The 21,148-nt window shown below is 49.2% G+C and overlaps 1 protein-coding gene across 2 annotated transcripts; it reads right to left on the bottom strand.

Annotated features, from left to right (window-relative positions):
* Positions 1-512: 512 nt before the first annotated feature.
* On the bottom strand, positions 513-5,198 carry LOC4330161 (metal-nicotianamine transporter YSL2-like). Of its 2 annotated transcripts, none has more exons than XM_066307033.1 (8): positions 4,579-5,013; positions 4,299-4,471; positions 3,388-3,485; positions 3,174-3,308; positions 2,881-3,070; positions 2,675-2,789; positions 1,617-2,590; positions 513-692 (listed from the first exon to the last, which is right to left on the bottom strand). In XM_066307033.1, the coding sequence occupies exons 1-7, from the start codon at positions 4,961-4,963 to the stop codon at positions 1,662-1,664; spliced, it is 2,025 nt and encodes a 674-aa protein (XP_066163130.1). In that variant the 5' UTR covers positions 4,964-5,013; the 3' UTR covers positions 513-692; positions 1,617-1,661. The 2 variants fall into 2 exon arrangements, with proteins under 2 accessions (XP_066163130.1, NP_001403724.1); NM_001416795.1 differs by lacking the exon at positions 513-692 and adding an exon at positions 1,294-1,516 and having other exon boundaries at positions 4,579-5,198.
* Positions 5,199-21,148: the final 15,950 nt, after the last annotated feature.

Genomic DNA, 21,148 nt, shown 5'->3' on the forward strand with positions numbered 1-21,148 from the left:
GTGTATTCATCGTACATTACATTTCAAAAATATTATTGTGCAATTATATTTCGTCCTTATCGTATTCACGTTAGATTGTGTGGTACCTCCGACCCACTTTACTGAAATGTTCATAGATGGACCGCCTCTCAAACTATATCAATCATATTAGGCTTTATAAACCCATACATTTAGTGGAGCTTCATGTCCCACCCAATTTGTCCTCTAATAAACTTACGTTAGAAAATTATAAAAGCAATTAATGCCGCCAAAATAATTTACGGAGAAATCATAGCTGATGTTCTCCGGTTAATGTTTCGTTCTTATAAGTGTCTCAAACTTAATTTGTGTATGACGCATGCCCACACGAATGTGCGGGCTACCTTCGTAGTTGTAGAAATAGAAAAACAAAGAAAAAAAACACAAGATTCTAACCTAAATACAAGATACATGTGTAAAACAGATTATTGCAACAAATATAAATAATCGTTTAATTGGACCATAGAAAAAACATAGGAATCGGATAAGAGATATATAGTCAAAGGAAATTTTTGAAGAGGTTGAAGCGTTGTAACGTTACCACACAGGTGGAAAGTTGTTTCTTTTGATGTTCTGATTGTAAGCTGATGTCCTCATCATCAACTTTTTCTGTTTTTATTTACTTCTGTAAGAACCATATCAGCTTTCAAAACAAGCTGAGGTCTCCCTCGCCCCTTTATCCAAAAAATAAAATAAGATCCATTATTATTTTCCATAGAGTTCCCTAGGCAAAGCTGAGAGCTCTTCACCTGCCTGGGATGCGGCAGGAGAGGAACACAGAAATTTCGCCAGAAGTTCCACTCAGAACCCGGAAAGGTTCTGAATGAGTACACTCTCCAAAAATTGCAATATGTGATGAGGCGCTGCTACTTGCAAGGTCATAGCACTATTAATTACTGTAATTCTTTGGTGTAGCAACTATCTAAAAAAACAAACTAAAATAACTAAATACAGGAGGTTGGGCAATAGTACTCTATTCATATTTATCCTTCAAAATGATGCAGAACTACAAGTTCTCTATTATGTACTTAACACAATACACAACCGGTAACAGTAGTCTGAAGAAGTTAAGATCCACTTCCCTCTGGAAATACTGAGAAAAACTGATTTTCAAGGCACCAACAGATAACCTCCAAAATGGTGCCTATTTAATACTCCATCCGTTTCAAAATGTTTGACACCGTTGACTTTTTAAGTACGTGTTTGACCATTCGTCTTATTAAAAAAATTTAAGTAATTATTTATTCTTTTCATATCATTTGATTCATTGTTAAATATATTTTCATGTACACATAGTTTTACATATTTCACAAATTTGTTTGAATAAGACGAACGGTCAAACATGTGCTAAAAAGTCAACGATGTCAAACATTTTGAAACGGAGGGAGTACTTGACAAACTTGTTGCATTTTTATCTTTCCAAAACAGCGTGGAACTATTGTAATAAGTGATGGTTTGCTTTGTGCATCCTAGATACAGAGGCCGGTCTATCCATTACCTAAAAGAACAGATAACCTCCAATAAGCACAATTCATTAAAAGGAATAATACGGTAACAGAACACTAGTATCCAAAATGATTATATATTAGTCATCTCACCTATCATACCATGTCGAACTCAGCATCCAGGAAACACCTGTTTCTCTAGCTTCCGGGAGTGAACTTCATGCAGATTGGTGGCTTAACCTTAGCAAGGGAAAGCAGGGAAGAAGGGAACATCCATATACCATCTCCACAAATAAAACCAGACGCAACCGCTGGCACTAGCAACGCAGACTCCTTGCTGTTGATCTTGTGCCAGGCAAAGACTATCAGGCTTCCCACACACATGTCAATAGCAAAATTTGCACCAACAAGGAATGGCACAGCCATTGCCGTCGGCAGGGGCACATAATCCCTGTACTTGCGTGGCAAGAAGTCCCTCATAAGGTTGATGAGCACAGAAAATGCAAAGAAGCCAGCAGACAGCTCAAGACAATGCTTTGGTAGTGCAGAAAAGCCCTCGACGCCAAGAATGGCCATGTTTCGAAATATCAGGGCATATGGAGCCTTCCAGTATCCATCAGGGTTCCCAATATCAAATGCTTTGTAGAAGAGCAAGAAAGTCAGTGGAGCGATTATGCAGCCCATGGCTGTACCAATGGCCTGCCCAACAAGCATGGATCTTGGTGATGTTAATGTCAGATGACCAGTCTTAAAGTCGTGCATCAAATCAGCAGAGACTTGTACTAGCTGCTTCACTATTCCACAACCAACAAGACCAGCAATGACACCGTTGTCCCTCCCTCCCCAAGCTGCAAAGATGAAGAGAGCAATCTTGCCATAGTTGTAGCTCATGTTCATGTCAGTTAGCCCAGTTCCATAGGCATTGGAGAATCCCAGCACAGGAGCAAGCACAAAGGCTACAACAACATAGTACCACTTCACCTGTTGGAACATTATGGGTATCGCAATTACCGCAACAATGCTCAGTAAGGCATATCCAGCATACGCTAGCCAGTTTGGAATATAGTCTTTGTTGAAGAACTCGTCACGCTGCATATCAGCAATTACAAATGTATCCTCATCTGTCGCTGCAATTCACTCAGCTTCAGCTACCTTGGTGATATAAGAGGGAAGAAAACGTGGAAATAGTTAATTTCGCAGAGCACGTTTACCTTTCTTAGCATGTCTACGATTGGATCGTTCATGCAGGCTCTTAGCAGTGATACCTGTTACTTTTATGAAGTGGTAAAGGCCATCCCCCATGATCAAAGCTACACACATGAAGGACTGAGAAGGAGAAAATTAGAGATACTGTACCATATAAAATTATGGATTCACATCAGACTATTTTGAGAAAAAGGTAAATTGTATGCCTGACCTTGTAACCAAACAAGCTTGTCATGCTGCTTTCAGGAACATTTCCAGGATACCACTTACCCTTTTGTATGCTGATCAGTGGCCACATTATCCCCCAAGAAAGTATTGCGCCAAAGAGCGCGGAGAGGTTTACAAGGTGTGAGCAGATCATTCCCGCACCAACATATGTGAGGCTGAAATCAAAATAGAACCTGCAGCAAAAAAAATTGGTAGTTAGGAGAATCTGGCTGCCTGACGAATATGCAATTATGCATAAAGTAGGGGTACAAACAATGGGTGACCAATAATGCATACGTTTGTTTCCAAGCCTTTAGACCAAAGGTAGGGAATTGAAGAAACCCACAACTCTCTCCACCAGTGTAGAACCACTGGAAGAAGCTCCATAAGAGGCTGATCCCAAAGCAATTCAGAAATCCGCGGACTTGCTTCCTGGCATGAAAAGTAGAATTAATAATTCATATCACGAACTGCGATGATGTATTTAGCACAAGTGAGACCTGGACCATACTTTGCACTATTTTCTCCTTGAGGGGTATGGAATCCGTTTATAAGAACAGCAGTTGCAGTCCCACTTGGATAGGTTAACTTATAATCTATGATCAAAGCCTGAAAACGTCATGCACATCATTAGGTGGGACAGACAAATGCAAAGAAAACTGGTTTCTGTCTTCAAACTACAGATTGTAATGACAAATTTTTTAGACTTGAAGAAGAGTATCTAGAGGGAATTCGTGTGTACAGTTGTCTCATTTAGTCTATGACATTTTATTTGTCTCAAAAAAGTTCATTTCGTTTTAGCACTTTAGTCAACTTGTTGGTTAAGGATAATGGAAATGTAATGCCGCATACCAAATATTAGGATGTGTACTATGTAGAACTCCCAATTGGTGTTGAACTGTTGCAGGTTAGTTGGGTTTCCATGCCATGCACACGATGTGCATTACTCTGGAGTCTGAACAAGTAGTTCTAGTTAAAGCCTTAAAGGTTAGCAAGATAAAGCAGATCAAGAACCTAACAAAGTAAAACAGATAGTGGTAGACTGATGGGTAACTTAAACTTCCTAGTCTTTCTTGAAAACATGACCTATCCGTATACTGGGATCAGACAAATTTACAAATGTAACAACAGATTGTTTATGTAAAATATCATCTTAAAATAGGAGTGAGTTCACAATTTTTAATATCAGCACAAAACTGAGAATATAGCACAGATTTCACATGCAACAACTGAGCTATATTCTCCAAAAATCCGAAACAAAACTGAGAGAAAAAAACAGTTCACTGAAAGATAGCAAATCACAACAATTAACGAACATAATAGCAGGAACTCCAGAGAGTCCTGAATTTGCAGGGACAGGTCTAATTTAATCCATTGCATATTCAGTACCAACGGAACAAAAATTGTGGGCAAAGTACACACCTTTCTGAGTGGAAGCAAGTTAAGGAGCCCAACGAAGCTAATCGCAAACAGGAATCCGGTCATCCACCCGACCCCGGGCTCCTTGTAGCTCCCCGGCGAGTTGCCCGGCGTGCTCACCCCGGCCAACTCGTACGTCTTCCTGTTCAGAGCCAGCAGCGACGACCCGAACCCACCTGCGCGCACGATATCCCCCAATTTTATATACAGGCGCCATCGCAAGAACAAATTAAGAAAGACTTGGGGAGAGAAATCAAACAGGAAGTAGTAGCGGGGCGCGCACCGCCGAATCCCATGGTGTAGCAGGCGACGGCGCAGGTCTGGACAACGGTGTTCTCCTGGCGGGTGAAGGGGCGGCGCCGGGAGGAGGAGGAGGCGGCGCCGCCGCCGGGGAGGAGGAGGGCGGGCGCGCGCGTCCAGCCGCGGAGCGCGAGGAAGGCGAGGAGCGCGGCGGAGACGTTGAGCGTGGGGATGATCCCCGTGGTGAGCGCCAGCTTCATGATGATGACGGTGTAGACGAATCCGATGAGCAGCGCCGCCACCATGCCCCGCGCCGTCACCTGCTCGCGCCACGGCGGCACGCGCTCGGCGGCGGCGGCGGCGCCGTCGTGGTCCGACTCCACGTCGCCGGCGTCGCACCTCTCTATCTCGGGAGCGGCGGCTTCCATGTGAAAGGTGGCGGCACCAGCTTAGCCGCAGCTTCTCTCGTCGTCTCCCTGAAACGAGAGGGAGGAAGTTGGTAGCGTGATATATTTAGGCATGTCATCTCTTGTATAAGAAGTCTTATCTGTGCTAATTCACACGGTTCTCTAATCTCTCTCCATTCTGTTTTTGTAAATTGGTTCAGTAGATAGCGTAGGGTTATGCTTATATATACTCCGTGAAGTATATATTTAAAAATTAGTCACACGTAAAGTACTATACATGTTTTATCGTCTAATAACAATAAAAACACTAATCATAAAATTTTTTTAAATAATACGAATGGTTAAACGTTGAATATGAACCGTGCAAAACTATATTTATTTTGTAACAGAGAAAATATTTCACATTAATTAGATTGTTGTTTTATGGAAGGTTGGAGAGCTGCGCCGCCGTTGCGCAGACCTAGGAGGCTGCTTATAAGTTATAATCAATCAATTCACGGATGCCGGCTGGGACGCGGCCCATCGTCCGGGAAGACGACAACTCAACGCAAAAAGCCGATATGCCTCCAAATTGCCATTGCCACCTCTACGGCTGTTTATACTGCTCCAAATCAAAAGCGTCCATGGAAGAATCTAGTATTTCCCGCAAAGACGATGATGATATGCAGGATTGGATATATAGGGGGTTGTTGCATGATTGCTAGAACTCCCGTTTCCGAAGTTGTTCGTCCATTTTTAAAGCTGCCAAATAGGAATTTATTTTGTTTTCAAGTGTAATAGAGTTCTGTCCAGATGAGTGAATTATAATTTGGTTCACATTTTATTTGCTAAGTTTCAGTTTGAACATTCTCAAATAACTTTTTTCTTCACTTTTTAACCGAGTAACTTAGTTATTTTTTCCGTTTGGACCACCCAACAATTTGTTGCTAAGTGCATCTCACCCGTCAAATAATTCCTTTGAATCCAAATTCAATTATATCCCAAAAATAAAAAACTTCTGAATTCCACATCAATTCAAACCCCAACCATTTTAATTTCTCTCCATATTTTCCATTTCTCTATTTTTACCTTTCTCTTTTTTCCATCTATTTATTTTTTTCCTTTTCTATTTCTTTCTTTCTCCTTCCTTTCTCTGTTTCCTTCTTCTTCTCCTCGGCTAGGCCCGAGCCAGCCCGTGCCGCCTCGCGCCAACCCTGTGCCGCCTTACGCCGCGCTTGCGTGCGCTCGCGCCCACCTCGTGCCCAACCCGCGCACGCCACACGCACACACGAGGACGATCGACGGACGAATGCAATCATATCCCCTTCCTTACTCAGCTAGAAGGCTCAAGAACCGCAACTTTGATCTCTTCCACCCTCTCAAATCCGCCCCAACCCCTGCTGACTCAATCGCCATTACCGGAGGAAAAATCCCCGAAACCCTATTACCGGCGCCACTAACAGAGCTCCAAAATTCGTCGCATAATTCGAAAATATTCTGAAATTGAAGGTAAAAATGGAATCTACATGCGAAGTACTCCCTTTCCCCTCCAATCCGTCACTGGAACGCCGCCGGCGCCGCCTCCCGCTGCCACTGCCCTGTTTGGCCGCCGACAGCCGCACGGCGCGCCGCTGCTCCAGGCCGCCCTAGCTTCAACCACCGCCACCTTTGGCTCCGCCTCCCTCCTCTTATGCTCACCAAGCCCGCCTCCCTCGCCGGAGATCGCCGGAACCACCGCCGCCATGGCCGCCACCGCCTCCTGCTTCTGGCCGCCGCCGCCAGCCTCGCCACCGGCGCCTATGCCACCGCCGACCACGGAAACGGAGTCCCTACACCTTGGGGACCACAAAACCGGCGGCATCCCTCCCAAAACCGGCCTCCTCCACCGCCGGCGTTCGTGGGATTCCGGCCAGTTCTGTGCAGAGCGAGAGAAGAAGAGGAAAAATAGATTTTCCTATTGAAAGATAAATCAGAAAATTCCTTTTTCTTTTCCTATCAAGTTGACCATCCGTTTGACCTCAAAATCAAAATCTGAGACCTACTTCAAACTCCTAGATTTATTCCGAACCCATCCGTGCCAGTTTCATTGCAATCTGAGCACCCGTTGACGCAACCCTAATTTTGGCATAGGTTTGTCGTTCGCCGAAATTCCAAAAATCTTTAAAATTATTTATTTAAATCCTTTTCACCCATTGTTGCACTTTGTAATACTATTTGTTTGGGTTATCTTTATTTTTTGTTATTTATTGTGGTGATGATTGTTGCGTAAATAGAAAACGCCGACGTTGGTCCTGTAGTCGGAGCGAGTGAAATCTCCGTGCCAGGAGGAGACGGTTTGTATGACTACATCGAGCCCGAAGGTTGCAAGACATGCACCTCCTTTGAACAATTTAATCCCAGTATTTAGAGAGTTATTTTGGTAACGTACTTATCCTTTGAAATATGATAGCCCGCATGAGTTCTTTTAAATTAATTATATTATTGTTAACGATCAAATTTGGTAAATCATAGATTGGATTGGGAGTCAAAGCCAAAGTGGATTTGGAAGGACTTCGTTCAATTACTAGTATTGCATTATATTTTATGTTGTTGTTATGGACACCTTAATGAGCCTTAGAGTCTAACAAGCTTAGGATAAAATTTGGGAAACACCTAAATGAATAGTAAGGAGAGTTAGGTAGTCCATACCGAAGAAATGGTAAAGTTACCCGGTCTAATGTAAAAAGACTGGTTTAAGGGTGATCCAAAGTGAAACTTTAGCAATAGAAGACTACTCACACTGTAATTTATTCTAATACTCTCTCCGTTCAAAAATAAGTGCACTCATCTAATTCAAATTTAAACTAGAGGAGTACACTTATTTTAGGAGAGAGGGAGCATGGATCAGTTTTATATTCTAGAAGCAAATGCTAGCAGTATTTCTTACTGTAGGTTTATGATAGGTGTGCCAATGTGTAACGCTCCGCTTTTCGTGAGACGTTAAAAACTAGTTTGAGAAAATCCTAATTGCGAAAATTTTCGTTCTTTGAGTGAGAGTTAAGTCGTGCCGTAGATCTCAATTCAATCTCCATCGTTGTTCCCCCTCATCGCGATCAAAAATCCTCCACCTCAAGATTCCAATTCCGATTCAATTATTCCAAAGGTCAATCGCCTCCTTTGAATCCTCGCCAAATACTTGTCCTGATTCCAAAATATCCGAGTCCACCTTGAATCCATTCCTTGGCTCCTCCGTATTTCGCTGAGTTCAAATATGCAATTTGAATTCAAACCTAAACTCCAATTCTCTCCAATTCAATATCTCTGCAGAAGTCTGTTTTGCGTCCTTCTAATTTTGGATAGGCCGGATCCCCTCCCGTCGGCCCATCTCCTCTCTCAGCCGTTCCCCCTCCTCCCCTCGTATGTGCGTCGCGCGTGCGCCACGCTCGAGAGAGAGAGCGCTCGCTCTCTTCTCTTCCTCTCTCTCTCACCCGATTCTCTCTCTCTCTCCCTCTCCCTCTCTCTCTCTCGCTCTCTCTATTTCTCTCTCTCGTCGAGCTCTCCCCCCAGCGCCGGTTTCCCGCCGTCGCCGTTTGAATCCGGCCGCGCCCTCGCATCCCCGCGCGCGCTCACGCATGGCTGACCGCCCTCGGTCGCCGTCCGTCCTAGCCCGCCTGCGCCGCGCAGCCGCCCGCGCCTCCTCTGCCGCCGCAGCGCGCGTGCGTCCAAGACGCGGAGGCAGCGCCTCTCTCTCCCACGCGCTCTCTCCTCCCTCAACTCACCCAAAAACAGCAAGGAGCAAAGCTCCTTCCCCCTTTTCCTTTTTGCTTTTTCCCTTCCAGCCACCATCGCCTCCTCTGTCGCGCCCGTGACCACGCTCGACCGCCATATCCCGCTCCTTGACCGCCTAGGTCGGTTTCCTCCCAAACCGACTTCACCACCCCTATAAAGCCCAAAGCCGAGCTCCCCTTCCCATCTCAATCCCGCCCGCTTCAGACTCCTACTCCACCGCGCCATTGTCGCCCTCCCTCTGCTCTCGCCGTCGCTGTCCGCCGCCGAGCACCGGGGAGACCGGTGCGTGCGAGGACGCGTGACGCGAGACTCCGGGCGCCCGTCTTCCTCCCCTTCCCCGGCCCGAGACCGGATGGCTCGCCCCGTGCCATCGGCCGTGCATGCCTGCGCCCGTCCCGGTTTGGTAGTGCCCTCTTCCGTTCCCCTTCCTCGCTCTCCCTCGCCTCCTTTAGCTTGCGCAGAAGCTCGGTAGCCGTCCCGAACGCACATAGACCAATGCCCGCCGCCGCCCGGCACGACCTCGCCGCCATTGCCGCCCGCTCCCGGAGGTCGCCGCTCGTCGCTGGCCCTCCTCAGTGAAGGAAATCACGAGAACTGGAGTAACGTCGCCCTTCACGCTAGGGTCAACGGTGCGTGTTTCACTTAGTGCACAAATCGGCACAGGTAAGTACATATATATGCATAGACTTGTGAGGCTCGGCTGGGGTTGTTTACATAACAAACTTGATCTTATCTAACTATCTAAACCACCGGCCAAGCCTCATCTTGTCTATGTTTGTTACATGGGATAGTATCTCTAACACTCCCCCTCAATCTAAACTTCTAATGTTGAGATTGTTTCTGAACATGAAAGACATGATTAGCTGACAAATGTTTAGCTCCCATGTTATCACACCATACCTTTGCAGCTCTAGGAGTTTCAATGCCCAATTCTTGAAGCAAAGTCTATATCCACATCAATTCTGCAGTTACATTAGCAAGTGCTTTGTATTCCGCTTCAGTGCTTGATCTAGACACTGTTGCCTGTTTTCTTGCACTCCATGACACAAGGTTGGAGCCAAGATAAATAGCAAAGCCTCCAGTAGATCTCCTGTCATCAAGGGATCCAGCCCAATCTGCATCTGTAAAAGCACTAACAAGACCAGACTTTGATTTTTCAAACTTAAGTCCTAGACTGGCTGTATACTTCAAATATCTTAAAATCCTCTTCACTGTTGCCCAATGAACTGTAGTAGGAGCATGTAAAAACTGACACACCTTATTCACTGAGAAGGAGATATCAGGTCTAGTCAAAGTTAAGTATTGCAGAGCCCCTACTATGCTTCTATACTGTGTGGCATCACTAGACCCAAGTAAATCTCCCTCATGTAGAGAGAGTTTCTCTGATGTTGATAAAGGTGTGTTAAAAGGTTTGCAATCACTCATATTGGTTTTCTTAAGCAAGTCAGCAGTGTACTTTCCTTGAGATAGTAGCAACCCATCATTTACCTTGTTCACTTCTATTCCAAGGAAATAGTGCAAATCACCCAAATCCTTTAGTGCAAAATCCTCCTTAAGATCCTGCAACAAAGCTGATACTGCACTCTGTGTTGAACTAGCAACAATTATATCATCTACATAAATCAACATAAATATTATGACATCACCCTTGCTATAATAAAACAGAGAAGTATCTGCCTTAGAAGCTTTGAAGCCTAGCTGTTGTAGTTTCCCACTCAGTCTTGCATACCAGGCTCTTGGTGCTTGTTTCAAGCCATATAAAGCTTTATCTAATTTGCAAATAAAATTGGGTTGAGATGAATTTTCAAGGAAAGGCTGTTGTTTTCGTAATTGATTTTATTTGAACTTTTTTTCTAAAAACATCTAGGTGAGTGCTTCTCAAACGACACGGTTGAGACAGTGCGTCCCGTCCGGTCGGAGTATGTGCAATGTATCAGTTTTTAGAATTTAAACAAGGTTGGCACCCGGCCAACAGCTTTTTCAACGGCCACCCGGGCCAACAACTCTTCAAACGGCCACCCGGGCCAACAACTTTTCAAACGGCCACCCGGGCCTAGCTGATCCCATCAGCTGCAGATTTTTCAAACACCGAACCCCTCTTCACACAGCAATTTCACAAGCAGTAGTCAAACCAAACTACGCTAGGAATCACCTCACATCCGCCCATGATCGTGGGCACGGCTGTTCGAACAGTTTGTTAACCTCTGCAGAGGGGGTACACTTTACCCACACGACATTACTAACCCGGATCACCCAGCCCGTGGGGATCAGCCACGTCGGGAGACCTCCAAGCTTTCATGACAAGGCATTTCCAAAGCCGACACAGGCTTACCATATGCCGACGAGAGGGGTCCCAGACCAACAACAGGTTAGGTCCCAGACCATACTGTGCCAGGAAGCCCAGGGGGGTCCTCTCCGACACCACCCCGGCGAATCCACATGTCTCTCGACATCATGGCTCCCCTGATAAGCTAGTTACTCAGCCAGGGGTGTCCCATTCCACCCATGTGGTCGTACTTGTCTTATGTTCGGATGAAATTCCAAGGAATCGGTCCTTAAGTGCGGGAGCGGGAAAACCGTACACCCGTACGTTCCCGGTCCGCGGTTTTAGAAATTCATTTAGTTCGCAAGCACCGACCCAGGTGTCGGGTTTTCCAAGTCTTTTTGTAAAACTCCAATTTTACCCAAGTTGTTACTCAGATTTTAAGTTTGAAGGCGACCGTCGATACTTGCACAGGGTGCACGAGTATCGAGGCGCAACTGGGTGGTTACAAGGGGACATGGTATAGCAATTAACAAAGGAAGGATCAAATGCGACAAATTAGGTAGGTCCGCCAATCTGCCTTGCAGACGGGACAAACAGATTAAGTGCGATCCTATCAATGCATAGGCTGTTTGGAGCGGAGCGGCGACACTGGCGACAGGCGCGTGCAGAGGCTGCCGGCGGCGGCGACCGGGAGGTCGGCCACCACGGCACGCGCGCGCGGGAAGCAACGGGCGGCGTCCGCGCGGGGGCGCACACGCTGGCTCGCGAGGACGAGCGGCTGCGCGGCTGCAGGCGCGGCAGAGCGAGGGGAATGGGAGGGGGCGCTCGGCGCGGCGGCTCACGCGCACGCGCGCGCGGCGTGCGGGCGAGGCTGAGCAGGGGAGCGGGGAGAGAGGCGCTCGGGGCGGCTCTCGCACGCGCGAGCAGCGTACGGGCGAGGCCGAGCGGGGGGGGGGGAGATGGGAGAGCGCGAGAGAGAGAGAGTGAGAGAGCGCCCGGGGAGAGGGGGGCCGGGGGAGAGATGGGCCGAGCGGAAATCGGCCCATCGAACCCGGGGGAGGCAAACTAGACTTTTGCGGAGGAATTTGGTTTGGAGGGATTGGATTCGGAATTGAACTCGACGATAGATCGGGGATTGAGATCTTGAGATGGCACGGACACTAGACAACAAGCAAGGAAACAAATTTCGCAATTAGGGTTTTTAAGAGATAATTTTCCCGCTAGGCGCCACGACGGAACGGGCGCTACAGACCAACCCCCCTAACAAGAATCTCGACCCCGAGATTCAGCACCTAAGGGAGCAGCTCCGGAAACTCGGCGCGGAGAAGATCTTCTCGCTTCTAGGTTGCCTCATCTTCAGAATGGTTGCTCCATTGGACTTTGTAGAACTTGATGGTCTTCGTTCGAGTCTGACGTTCTGCCTCTTCAAGAACCTTGGTCGGTCTTTCCTTGTAGGTCAGATTCTTTTCCAGCACGATATTACCCAGGGGAACTTGCTCTTCTGGAACTCGAAGACATTTCTTTAGCTGGGATACGTGGAACACGTTGTGCACATCTGCGAGACCTTCAGGTAGCTCAAGCTGATAAGCCACTTCGCCACGTCTGGCGGTTATGAGGTAGGGGCCGATGTAGCGGGGTGCTAACTTGCCGGACATCCCAAACCTCCTCATACCACGGAGGGGTGATACCCGCAGGTACACATGATCTCCTTTTTCGAACTCAAGGTCACGCCTTCGATTGTTAGCGTAACTTTTCTGACGGTCCTGCGCTGTCTTTAAACGTTCTCGGATTAGCTTAACTTGTTCTTCTGCTGACTTGAGTATGTCAGGACCGAATGCCAGCGCTTCGCCCACCTCATTCCAGCACAAGGGGGTGCGGCACTTTCTTCCGAACATTGCCTCATTCGGCGACATCTGAATGCTGGCCTGATAACTGTTGTTGTATGAGAACTCAGCATACGGCAAACAACGATCCCAAGTGCCTTCGAAATCCAGGGCACACGCACGTAGCATGTCTTCTAGGATTTGGTTTACCCTTTCAGTCTGACCATCGGTCTGCGGATGGTAGGCCGTACTAAAATTTAGATCGGTTCCGAGGGCTTCGTGCAATTGTTTCCAGAACCTTGAGGTGAACTGAGTGCCTCGATCTGACATGATCTTCTTGGGACAGCCAAATCTACATACGACATGGGTCATGTAGAGTTCTGCTAGTTTCTTTCCATCAAAGGTGGTTTTCACTGGCACGAAATGAGCTGATTTCGTGAGTCGGTCCACGATTACCCAGATGGAGTCGTACCCGTTAGGGGTTCTTGGCAAACCGGTGATGAAATCCATTCCGATCTCTTCCCATTTCCACTCGGGAATCGGTAGGGGTTGCAGCAGACCAGCTGGCCTCTGATGTTCCGCCTTGACTCTTTGGCAAATGTCACACAGGGCTACGTATTCTGCGACATCTCGCTTCATTCCAGCCCACCAGAAGTATGCCTTGATATCTTGGTACATCTTCGTACTTCCTGGATGAATGGAATAGGCGGACTCATAAGCTTCCTTTAGGATGAGATCTCTTAACTCCTTCTTGGCCGGTACACAGATGCGTGGACCGCACCAAACTGTGCCTTGGTTGTCTATGGAGAAATTGGTGTCTTTCTTCTCCTGTATTCTTTTTATTAATTCTTTTATCCCTTCGTCGTCTTTCTGAGCCTCCCGGATTTGCGACTCTAGGGTAGGCTGTACTGTCAAGCTGGCAGGGACACCTGACTGTACCACGGTCAGCCTTAACTTCTCCAATTCTCTGCACAGGTGATCTTGGTCAGGCCGTATTTGAGCTACATTGTGATAGGCCTTGCGACTTAGCGCATCAGCGACCACGTTGGCTTTACCAGGGTGATAGTGGATTCCAAGATCGTAATCCTTGATTAGTTCCAACCATCTTCTCTGTCTCATATTTAACTCGGTCTGTGTGAAGATATACTTAAGACTTTTGTGATCGGTGTATACTTCACATCTGTTCCCGATTAAATAGTGCCTCCAGATCTTAAGAGCATGAACCACGGCTGCCAACTCGAGATCATGGGTGGGATAATTGACTTCATGAGGCCTGAGCTGCCTGGAGGCATAGGCCACAACCTTTCGTTCTTGCATTAGGACACATCCTAAGCCTTGTCTTGATGCATCACAGAAGATCTCGAAATCTTTTCGGATATCTGGCAAGGTGAGAACTGGGGCAGTGGTCAACCTTTTCTTCATTTCTTGGAAGCTGTCTTCACAGGCTGCAGACCATTGAAATTTCTTTTCCTTCTTTAACAGCTCGGTCATAGGTCTGGCTAGCTTAGAGAATCCTTTAATGAATCTTCGATAATATCCAGCTAAGCCGAGGAGGCTGCGAATCTCTAACACATTCTTGGGCGGGTTCCAAGCAAGTACAGCTTCAACCTTGCTGGGATCTACTTCGACACCATTGGAGGAAATCACGTGTCCAAGAAATGCTACTCGGTCTAACCAGAATTCGCATTTCGAGAATTTTGCGAATAGTTGACGATCCCTGAGCTTTTCCATTATCAACCTCAGGTGTTCAGCATGTTCTTCCTCGTTCTTGGAGTATATCAGGATGTCATCGATGAATACCACAACAAACTGGTCCAGGTATTCCATGAAGATTTTGTTCATTAAGTTCATGAAGAATGCTGGAGCATTGGTGAGTCCGAAGGACATTACTGTGAACTCATATAGACCATAACGCGTTGAGAAAGCGGTCTTTGGGATATCTTCAGATCTGATTTTCAGTTGGTGGTAACCTGACCTCAAGTCAATTTTTGAGAAAACTCTTGCTCCTTTAAGTTGATCGAATAAATCGTCGATCCGTGGCAACGGGTACTTGTTCTTTATAGTTACTTCATTCAGGGCTCTATAGTCGATTACCATTCTCTCAGAGCCATCCTTTTTCTTAACCAGAAGCACTGGGGCTCCCCAAGGGGATGAGCTAGGTCGCACAAAACCTTTACTTTCCAGCTCTTCGATTTGTCTTTTAACTTCTGCTAACTCATTAGCTGCCATTCGGTAGGGTCTTTTTGCAATTGGTGCGGTGCCTGGTGCCAGTTCTATGGCGAACTCAATCTCTCGGTCTGGTGGCATTCTTGTTAATTCTTCCGGAAATACGTCGGGATATTCACAAACTATGGGCACCGACTCCAATGAGGTGACTTGTAAACAGGTTAAGATAGACCGACTTGCGGTAGGAGTGTTAGGGGTAAAGCGGACTTGCTTTCCTCCAGGTCCTTGCAAGGTGATGGACTTTTCGGCACAATCTATCTGTCCTTTGTACTTAGCCAACCAATCCATCCCTAGGATGATGTCCAAGCTTTGCGAGTCTAGGACTATCGGTTTGGCTAGGAAGTCAACTTCCTCAATTCTAAGGTTAACTTCCGGGCATATTTGAGTTGCCCTTATATTCCTTCCAGGGGAATGTACTATCATTGGTACACGCAAATTTTGGGTTTTCCAACCATTTCTTTTCACAAAAGCTTGTGATATGAAAGAATGGGAAGCTCCCGAATCAACCAGAACTATTGCGGGTATGGAGTTGACAGAGAACATACCCATCACAATGTCTGAAGCATCCTGAGCGGTTTCAGCTTGAATGTGATTCACACGGCCTCGACCAAAGTGGTTGGAAGCACGTGAACCTTGTCCACTTGCCTGAGAGCTAGGACGAGACTGAGCTGCCGCTGGGTAGGAGTTCTGGCAGTGCTGCCATTCGCATGCCCTGAGCTGGTGTTGGTAGGGTTCTGAGGGCACTGTCTAGCATAGTGACCCATCTGGTTGCACCGGAAACACTGAACTACTGTCGGTCCCTGTGGTGACTTGAACGAGGTAACACTGTTTGGCGCAGTATTGCCACTAGGGGCACGCTGCTGTGGCTGAGGTGCCGGACGGTTCATCTGAGGACGAGGGGCGTAACCTGGCTGGCGGTTAGCCTGAGTGACCGACTGGTGGTATTGCATGGGTTGTCCGTAGCGAGGGCGAGGTGCGCCTCGGGAAGAATTTCCCTGATGGTTAGACTTGCGTTTCTTGTATTCTTCGGTAGCCTCTTTTCTAGCATCCTCGAGTAGAAGTGCCTTGTTGATCATATGTTGAAAAGTGGGGAAATCATGAGCAATCAACTGGAGTCTCATTCCAACTGCGATTCCTTTCAAGAATTTCCTGATCTTCTTCTCGTCGGTGTCCACTTCCTCAGGGGCGTACCGAGCCAACTTGTTGAACATACTTAGGTACTCATTGACACTGCTGTTGCCTTGCTTAAGTCTGTTGAATTCTTCTTTCTTCATATCAATAGCGCTTTCAGGCACATGAGCTGTACGGAAAGCCATAGCAAACTCATCCCAAGCAATGTTAGTGGGTTCAGGGTGTGCATTGCAGTAATTCTCCCACCAATCTGCAGCAGGTCCTCTTAGCTGGTGAGAGGCGTAGAGCGTCTTCTCAACCGGAGTACACTGCACTAAGTTGAGTTTTCTATCAACATCTTTTAGCCAATCGTCAGCCTCGACGGGCTCGACGGTATGAGAGAACTCTGGCGGACGAGACCTCAGAAAGTCTGTCAGCTTGGATCTATTGTTGCCCACGTGAGGGTGGCCATTTCCATGCGCATTATGCTGAAAACTGGCTATGGCTGTGGTTAATCCCTGCAAGATTTGTGTCTGAACTGCCATTAAGTGCTGCATGTTGTTTTCCACATGAGGTGGGGAAGGAAGGCGTTCTTCTCCAGAATTGTGACTGGCAGTGCGGTGAGAGCGGTGAGATTGTTCCATCTCTGCATTACGGAAAACTGTGCGATGCGAGCGGTTGCTGCGGCGGGGTTGCTCAACCTCTGCGTTGCGGGAAACAGTATGGTGTGAACGGTTGCTGTGGTGAGACTGCTCATTAGCTGATTCATGATTTGCTTCTGCTTCAACTCTACCATCTTCAAAACCAAAGCGGGCTGGTGCACGAGCTGCACGGCGGGGGCGGCTAGCCATCTAAACTCCCAGAAAAGGGCGGGGTAAGAGTCAGATAAGCACTTAGGAGGGCAAGGAGCAATAGCAACTCAGATAGCACACACTAGGCATAAACTGGATTTTTCAAATCATAAAAACACCTGATACAACGGGTGTGGACAAGTCACAGAGCTACACCGAGCTTGACTGTGCGCACACCACCTAGGAGAACCAGACTACCAAACAACACCCACAACAAACACACGCACGCACTACCTCGCCACGACTCCAAAAGAGTTGGCGGCGGAACAAAAGGGCCTATCACACGGACGGCTGCTGAAGACTGCCTCCTCTACTCCTCGTCGGCCTGGCTGCCTCCTGTAGTCGGCTCCTCAGTCGAAGAAACGTCGATCGGCTGGTGCGAAGGGACCGGCAGAACCTGTCGAGGGCCGGCAGCAGCACGGGCCGCTGGCGGTGGGGGAGCTGGGTGGCGGAAACGGAACACGGTGGAAGAACCAACAACACGCTTCCGCGCGGTGCGGATAAAGCGTGGGCCACGGCGGGAGGAAGCAACTGGGGTGTGTCCGGGGGTGTAGGAAGGGCTAACTGGGTGTGGGTAGGGGGAGTACACTGGTGAGTATGGCGCACGCGAGCTGGGGGAGCGCGGGCCGCTGGGGGTGCGGGCAGAGCCGCGGGAGCTGTGGGAGGACAGGTGGCTGGCGTGGCAGAGGCGTCCTGAGTCCCAAGAGATAGTGTCAACTGAGGTGACACCCTCCTCGGCCAGACGGGCCTCCAAGGCGGCGTAGCGGCGGGCAAGGGAGCGGTAAGCCTCAAGGAGTAGGTCGTGCTGAGTGGCCTGAGCCTCCGAAAGCTCAACCATGCGAGTCAGCACTGGCTGAGACTCGCTGTACGGACAAGGGTACCTGGCGTCTTAGTGGCCAGAGGGAAGGCGTGGAAGCTGCCGGAAGGCGGAGCCTCCGAGACGGTGGCTGTAGTCGTGGGACAGGCGACGAAGCGCCGTCCAGGAGAGGTCCTGGTACGCGATCTGGAGAGTGGGCCTGGCCACGGTGAAGTGGTGTGGGCGAAGGCCAGCTCCGTGTATACCTCCACGGGGGTAATGGTACACAGAGAGCTCACAGTGAGGGGGAACACGGTCCACGGAGTACCCCGTGTACTCGGGACACGAGAAGCCAAGGAAACGGGAGAGGTCACGCCCCGAACTAGTCCCGACCGGAACTAGCCCGTGACACTCCAAATTAACCTGTTAATCGATACCAGTCCCAGGAAACAGTACTGGTATCACAGGGAGACAGAATATCACAGCAACAGAGGTCTCTTTATTATAGAGTAGTTGTACAGTCATGTTGGGCTGCGGACAGATCCCGAGCTCACAACTGCATTACAAAAGGAAAGCGGAAGCCAGGACTTGGACCAATCAACACAGGCGCGACTTGGGAACTAGGCCGAAACCCTAAAACACATCGTAGCCGGCTTGCTCCTAGAAGAACTCCTCATCAGCAGGATCCGCTTCATCTTCTTCAGCAACTGGGGGGGGGATTATTTATATAGAGCAAGGGTGAGTACGGGAGTACTCAGCAAGCCAGGGGAAATAAGTGTTTAATGCAGGCTTCAAGGAAAGGCTGTTGTTTTCGTAAATGATTTTATTTGAACTTTTTTTCTAAAAACATCTAGGTGAGTGCTTCTCAAACGACATGGTTGAGACAGTGCGTCCCGTCCGGTCGGAGTATGTGCAATGTATCAGTCTTTAGAATTTAAACAAGGTTGGCACCCGGCCAACAGCTTTTTCAACGGCCACCCGGGCCAACAACTCTTCAAACGGCCACCCGGGCCAACAACTTTTCAAACGGCCACCCGGGCCTAGCTGATCCCATCAGCTGCAGATTTTTCAAATACCGAACCCCTTTTCACACAGCAATTTCACAAGCAGTAGTCAAACCAAACTACGCTAGGAATCACCTCACATCCGCCCATGACCGTGGGCACGGCTGTTCGAACAGTTTGTTAACCTCTGCAGAGGGGGTACACTTTACCCACACGACATTACTAACCCGGATCACCCATCCCGTGGGGATCAGCCACGTCGGGAGACCTCCAAGCTTTCATGACAAGGCATTTCCAAAGCCGACACAGGCTTACCATATGCCGACGAGAGGGGTCCCAGACCAACAACAGGTTAGGTCCCAGACCATACTGTGCCAGGAAGCCCAGGGGGGTCCTCTCCGACACCACCCCGGCGAATCCACATGTCTCTCGACATCATGGCTCCCCTGATAAGCTAGTTACTCAGCCAGGGGTGTCCCATTCCACCTATGTGGTCGTACTTGTCTTATGTTCGGATGAAATTCCAAGGAATCGGTCCTTAAGTGCGGGAGCGGGAAAACCGTACACCCGTACGTTCCCGGTCCGCGGTTTTAGAAATTCATTTAGTTCGCAAGCACCGACCCAGGTGTCGGGTTTTCCAAGTCTTTTTGTAAAACTCCAATTTTACCCAAGTTGTTACTCAGATTTTAAGTTTGAAGGCGACCGTCGATACTTGCACAGGGTGCACGAGTATCGAGGCACAACTGGGTGGTTACAAGGGGACATGGTATAGCAATTAACAAAGGAAGGATCAAATGCGACAAATTAGGTAGGTCCGCCAATCTGCCTTGCAGACGGGACAAACAGATTAAGTGCGATCCTATCAATGCATAATATTTAGCAAGCAACATAATTAAATTTCAAATATAGGCTCAAGATGTTCAAAGGTGGCTTGCCTTGCTCGAGATCCGGAGCTTGATCCTCGAAATCCTCGCACTGCGGGTCTTCGGGTTCCGAAACTACACGCGAAACGGGACAACTCAACAAACGGCGAAAAAAATAAGGCCCTATTAATGACCTCTAAGCGTGCCATTAGATAGATCTCGAGATTTAGGGAATTTTGGAAGTTGAACGGAGTCAACGGATTTACGGTTGGGAAGGTATTGAATTTCTAAGATTATTGAATTTTTGGCCTAAAGGAAACGGATTTAATTAAATCCTTTTTGGAAAAGAAAAGAAAAGAAAGGAGAGAGGAAATTTAGACTTTCCTCGGGCGGCTAGGGTGCGGCCCAAGGGATTTGGGGCGGCTCGGCCGAGCTTAATGGGCCGGCCGGCCCAAAAGGCGGCCCAGAGCGCGCGCGGGAGGGGAGGAGAGAGGGGACCGGTGGACCGGACTCACCGCGCGCGGTCCCGGGTGGGACCCGCTTGTCAGCGGCTCGGCTCACCGTGCGGAGGGAGCACGCGGTGCACGCGCGCGGGCGGGGTTGGGACGCGGTGCACGCGCGCGGTTTGCGGTGGACGCGGATGCGGCGGGCCCACGCGCAGCCTCACGGCTCGCGGTGGAACGCGCGCACACGGAGAGACCGACCGGGGTTGGCCCGACCCGGTCTGGGCTGAGCTGGCGCCGACGTGGTGCCTACGTGGCTGCCACGCGGGCCGGCGGAAGGTAGACGACGATCCGGCCGCGAAAGGACGGCGGACGGCGGCGGCGAGCGGCGGAGCGAACCACGGTGATACGGGCAAAAGCGAGCACACCGGGCGGTTGTTCGTGACGAGGGGAGACGAACCAACGGCTCGGATTCGCCGGAGGTTGCTCGACGGCGGCGGATTGCGGCGGCGGCAACTGGCGGCGGGAGAAGGGGAAAACGGCGACGAAGCTACGAGGGGTCGATTCCCGGCGGTGAGAGCATCTACGCGGCGTCGGGAACTCGACGCTAGCGTCGGATTGGACGGAACTACGCCGAGCGAGGCTGGCGACGTGCGGGTGCTACGGGGCTCGAGCGGCGACGGCGGCGAGCACACGGCGAGCGAAGGCAACGGCCGGGGCGGCGCCGGCTAACTACGGGGAGGCTACTCAAGCTACTACCGAAAGCTAGGGGAAGGAGATGGAGCGAGGAGGAAGAACGAAGAGAGGCACTACCGTGCGGGACAGGGCGCTGTGACGAGAGGCCGACGGCGCGGGAGTAATCTCTCCGGCCTCGGGCCGGGGAAGAGGAAGGAGAGGGCGCGGCCGGAGTCCTCCTTCCTCTTCCGCGTCCTTGCTCGTGCCGGCTCCTCCGACACGCGCAACGACGATCGGCGACGGCGAAATAGAGGGCGGCAATGGCGTGGAGGCGAAAATGAGGGAGTTTGGAGGGGGAGGGCTTGGGCTTAAATGGACGGCAATGTCGGTTTGGGAGAGGGG

The sequence above is a fragment of the Oryza sativa genome, chromosome 2 (assembly GCF_034140825.1).
Source record: "Oryza sativa Japonica Group chromosome 2, ASM3414082v1".
NCBI lineage: Eukaryota > Viridiplantae > Streptophyta > Magnoliopsida > Poales > Poaceae > Oryza > Oryza sativa.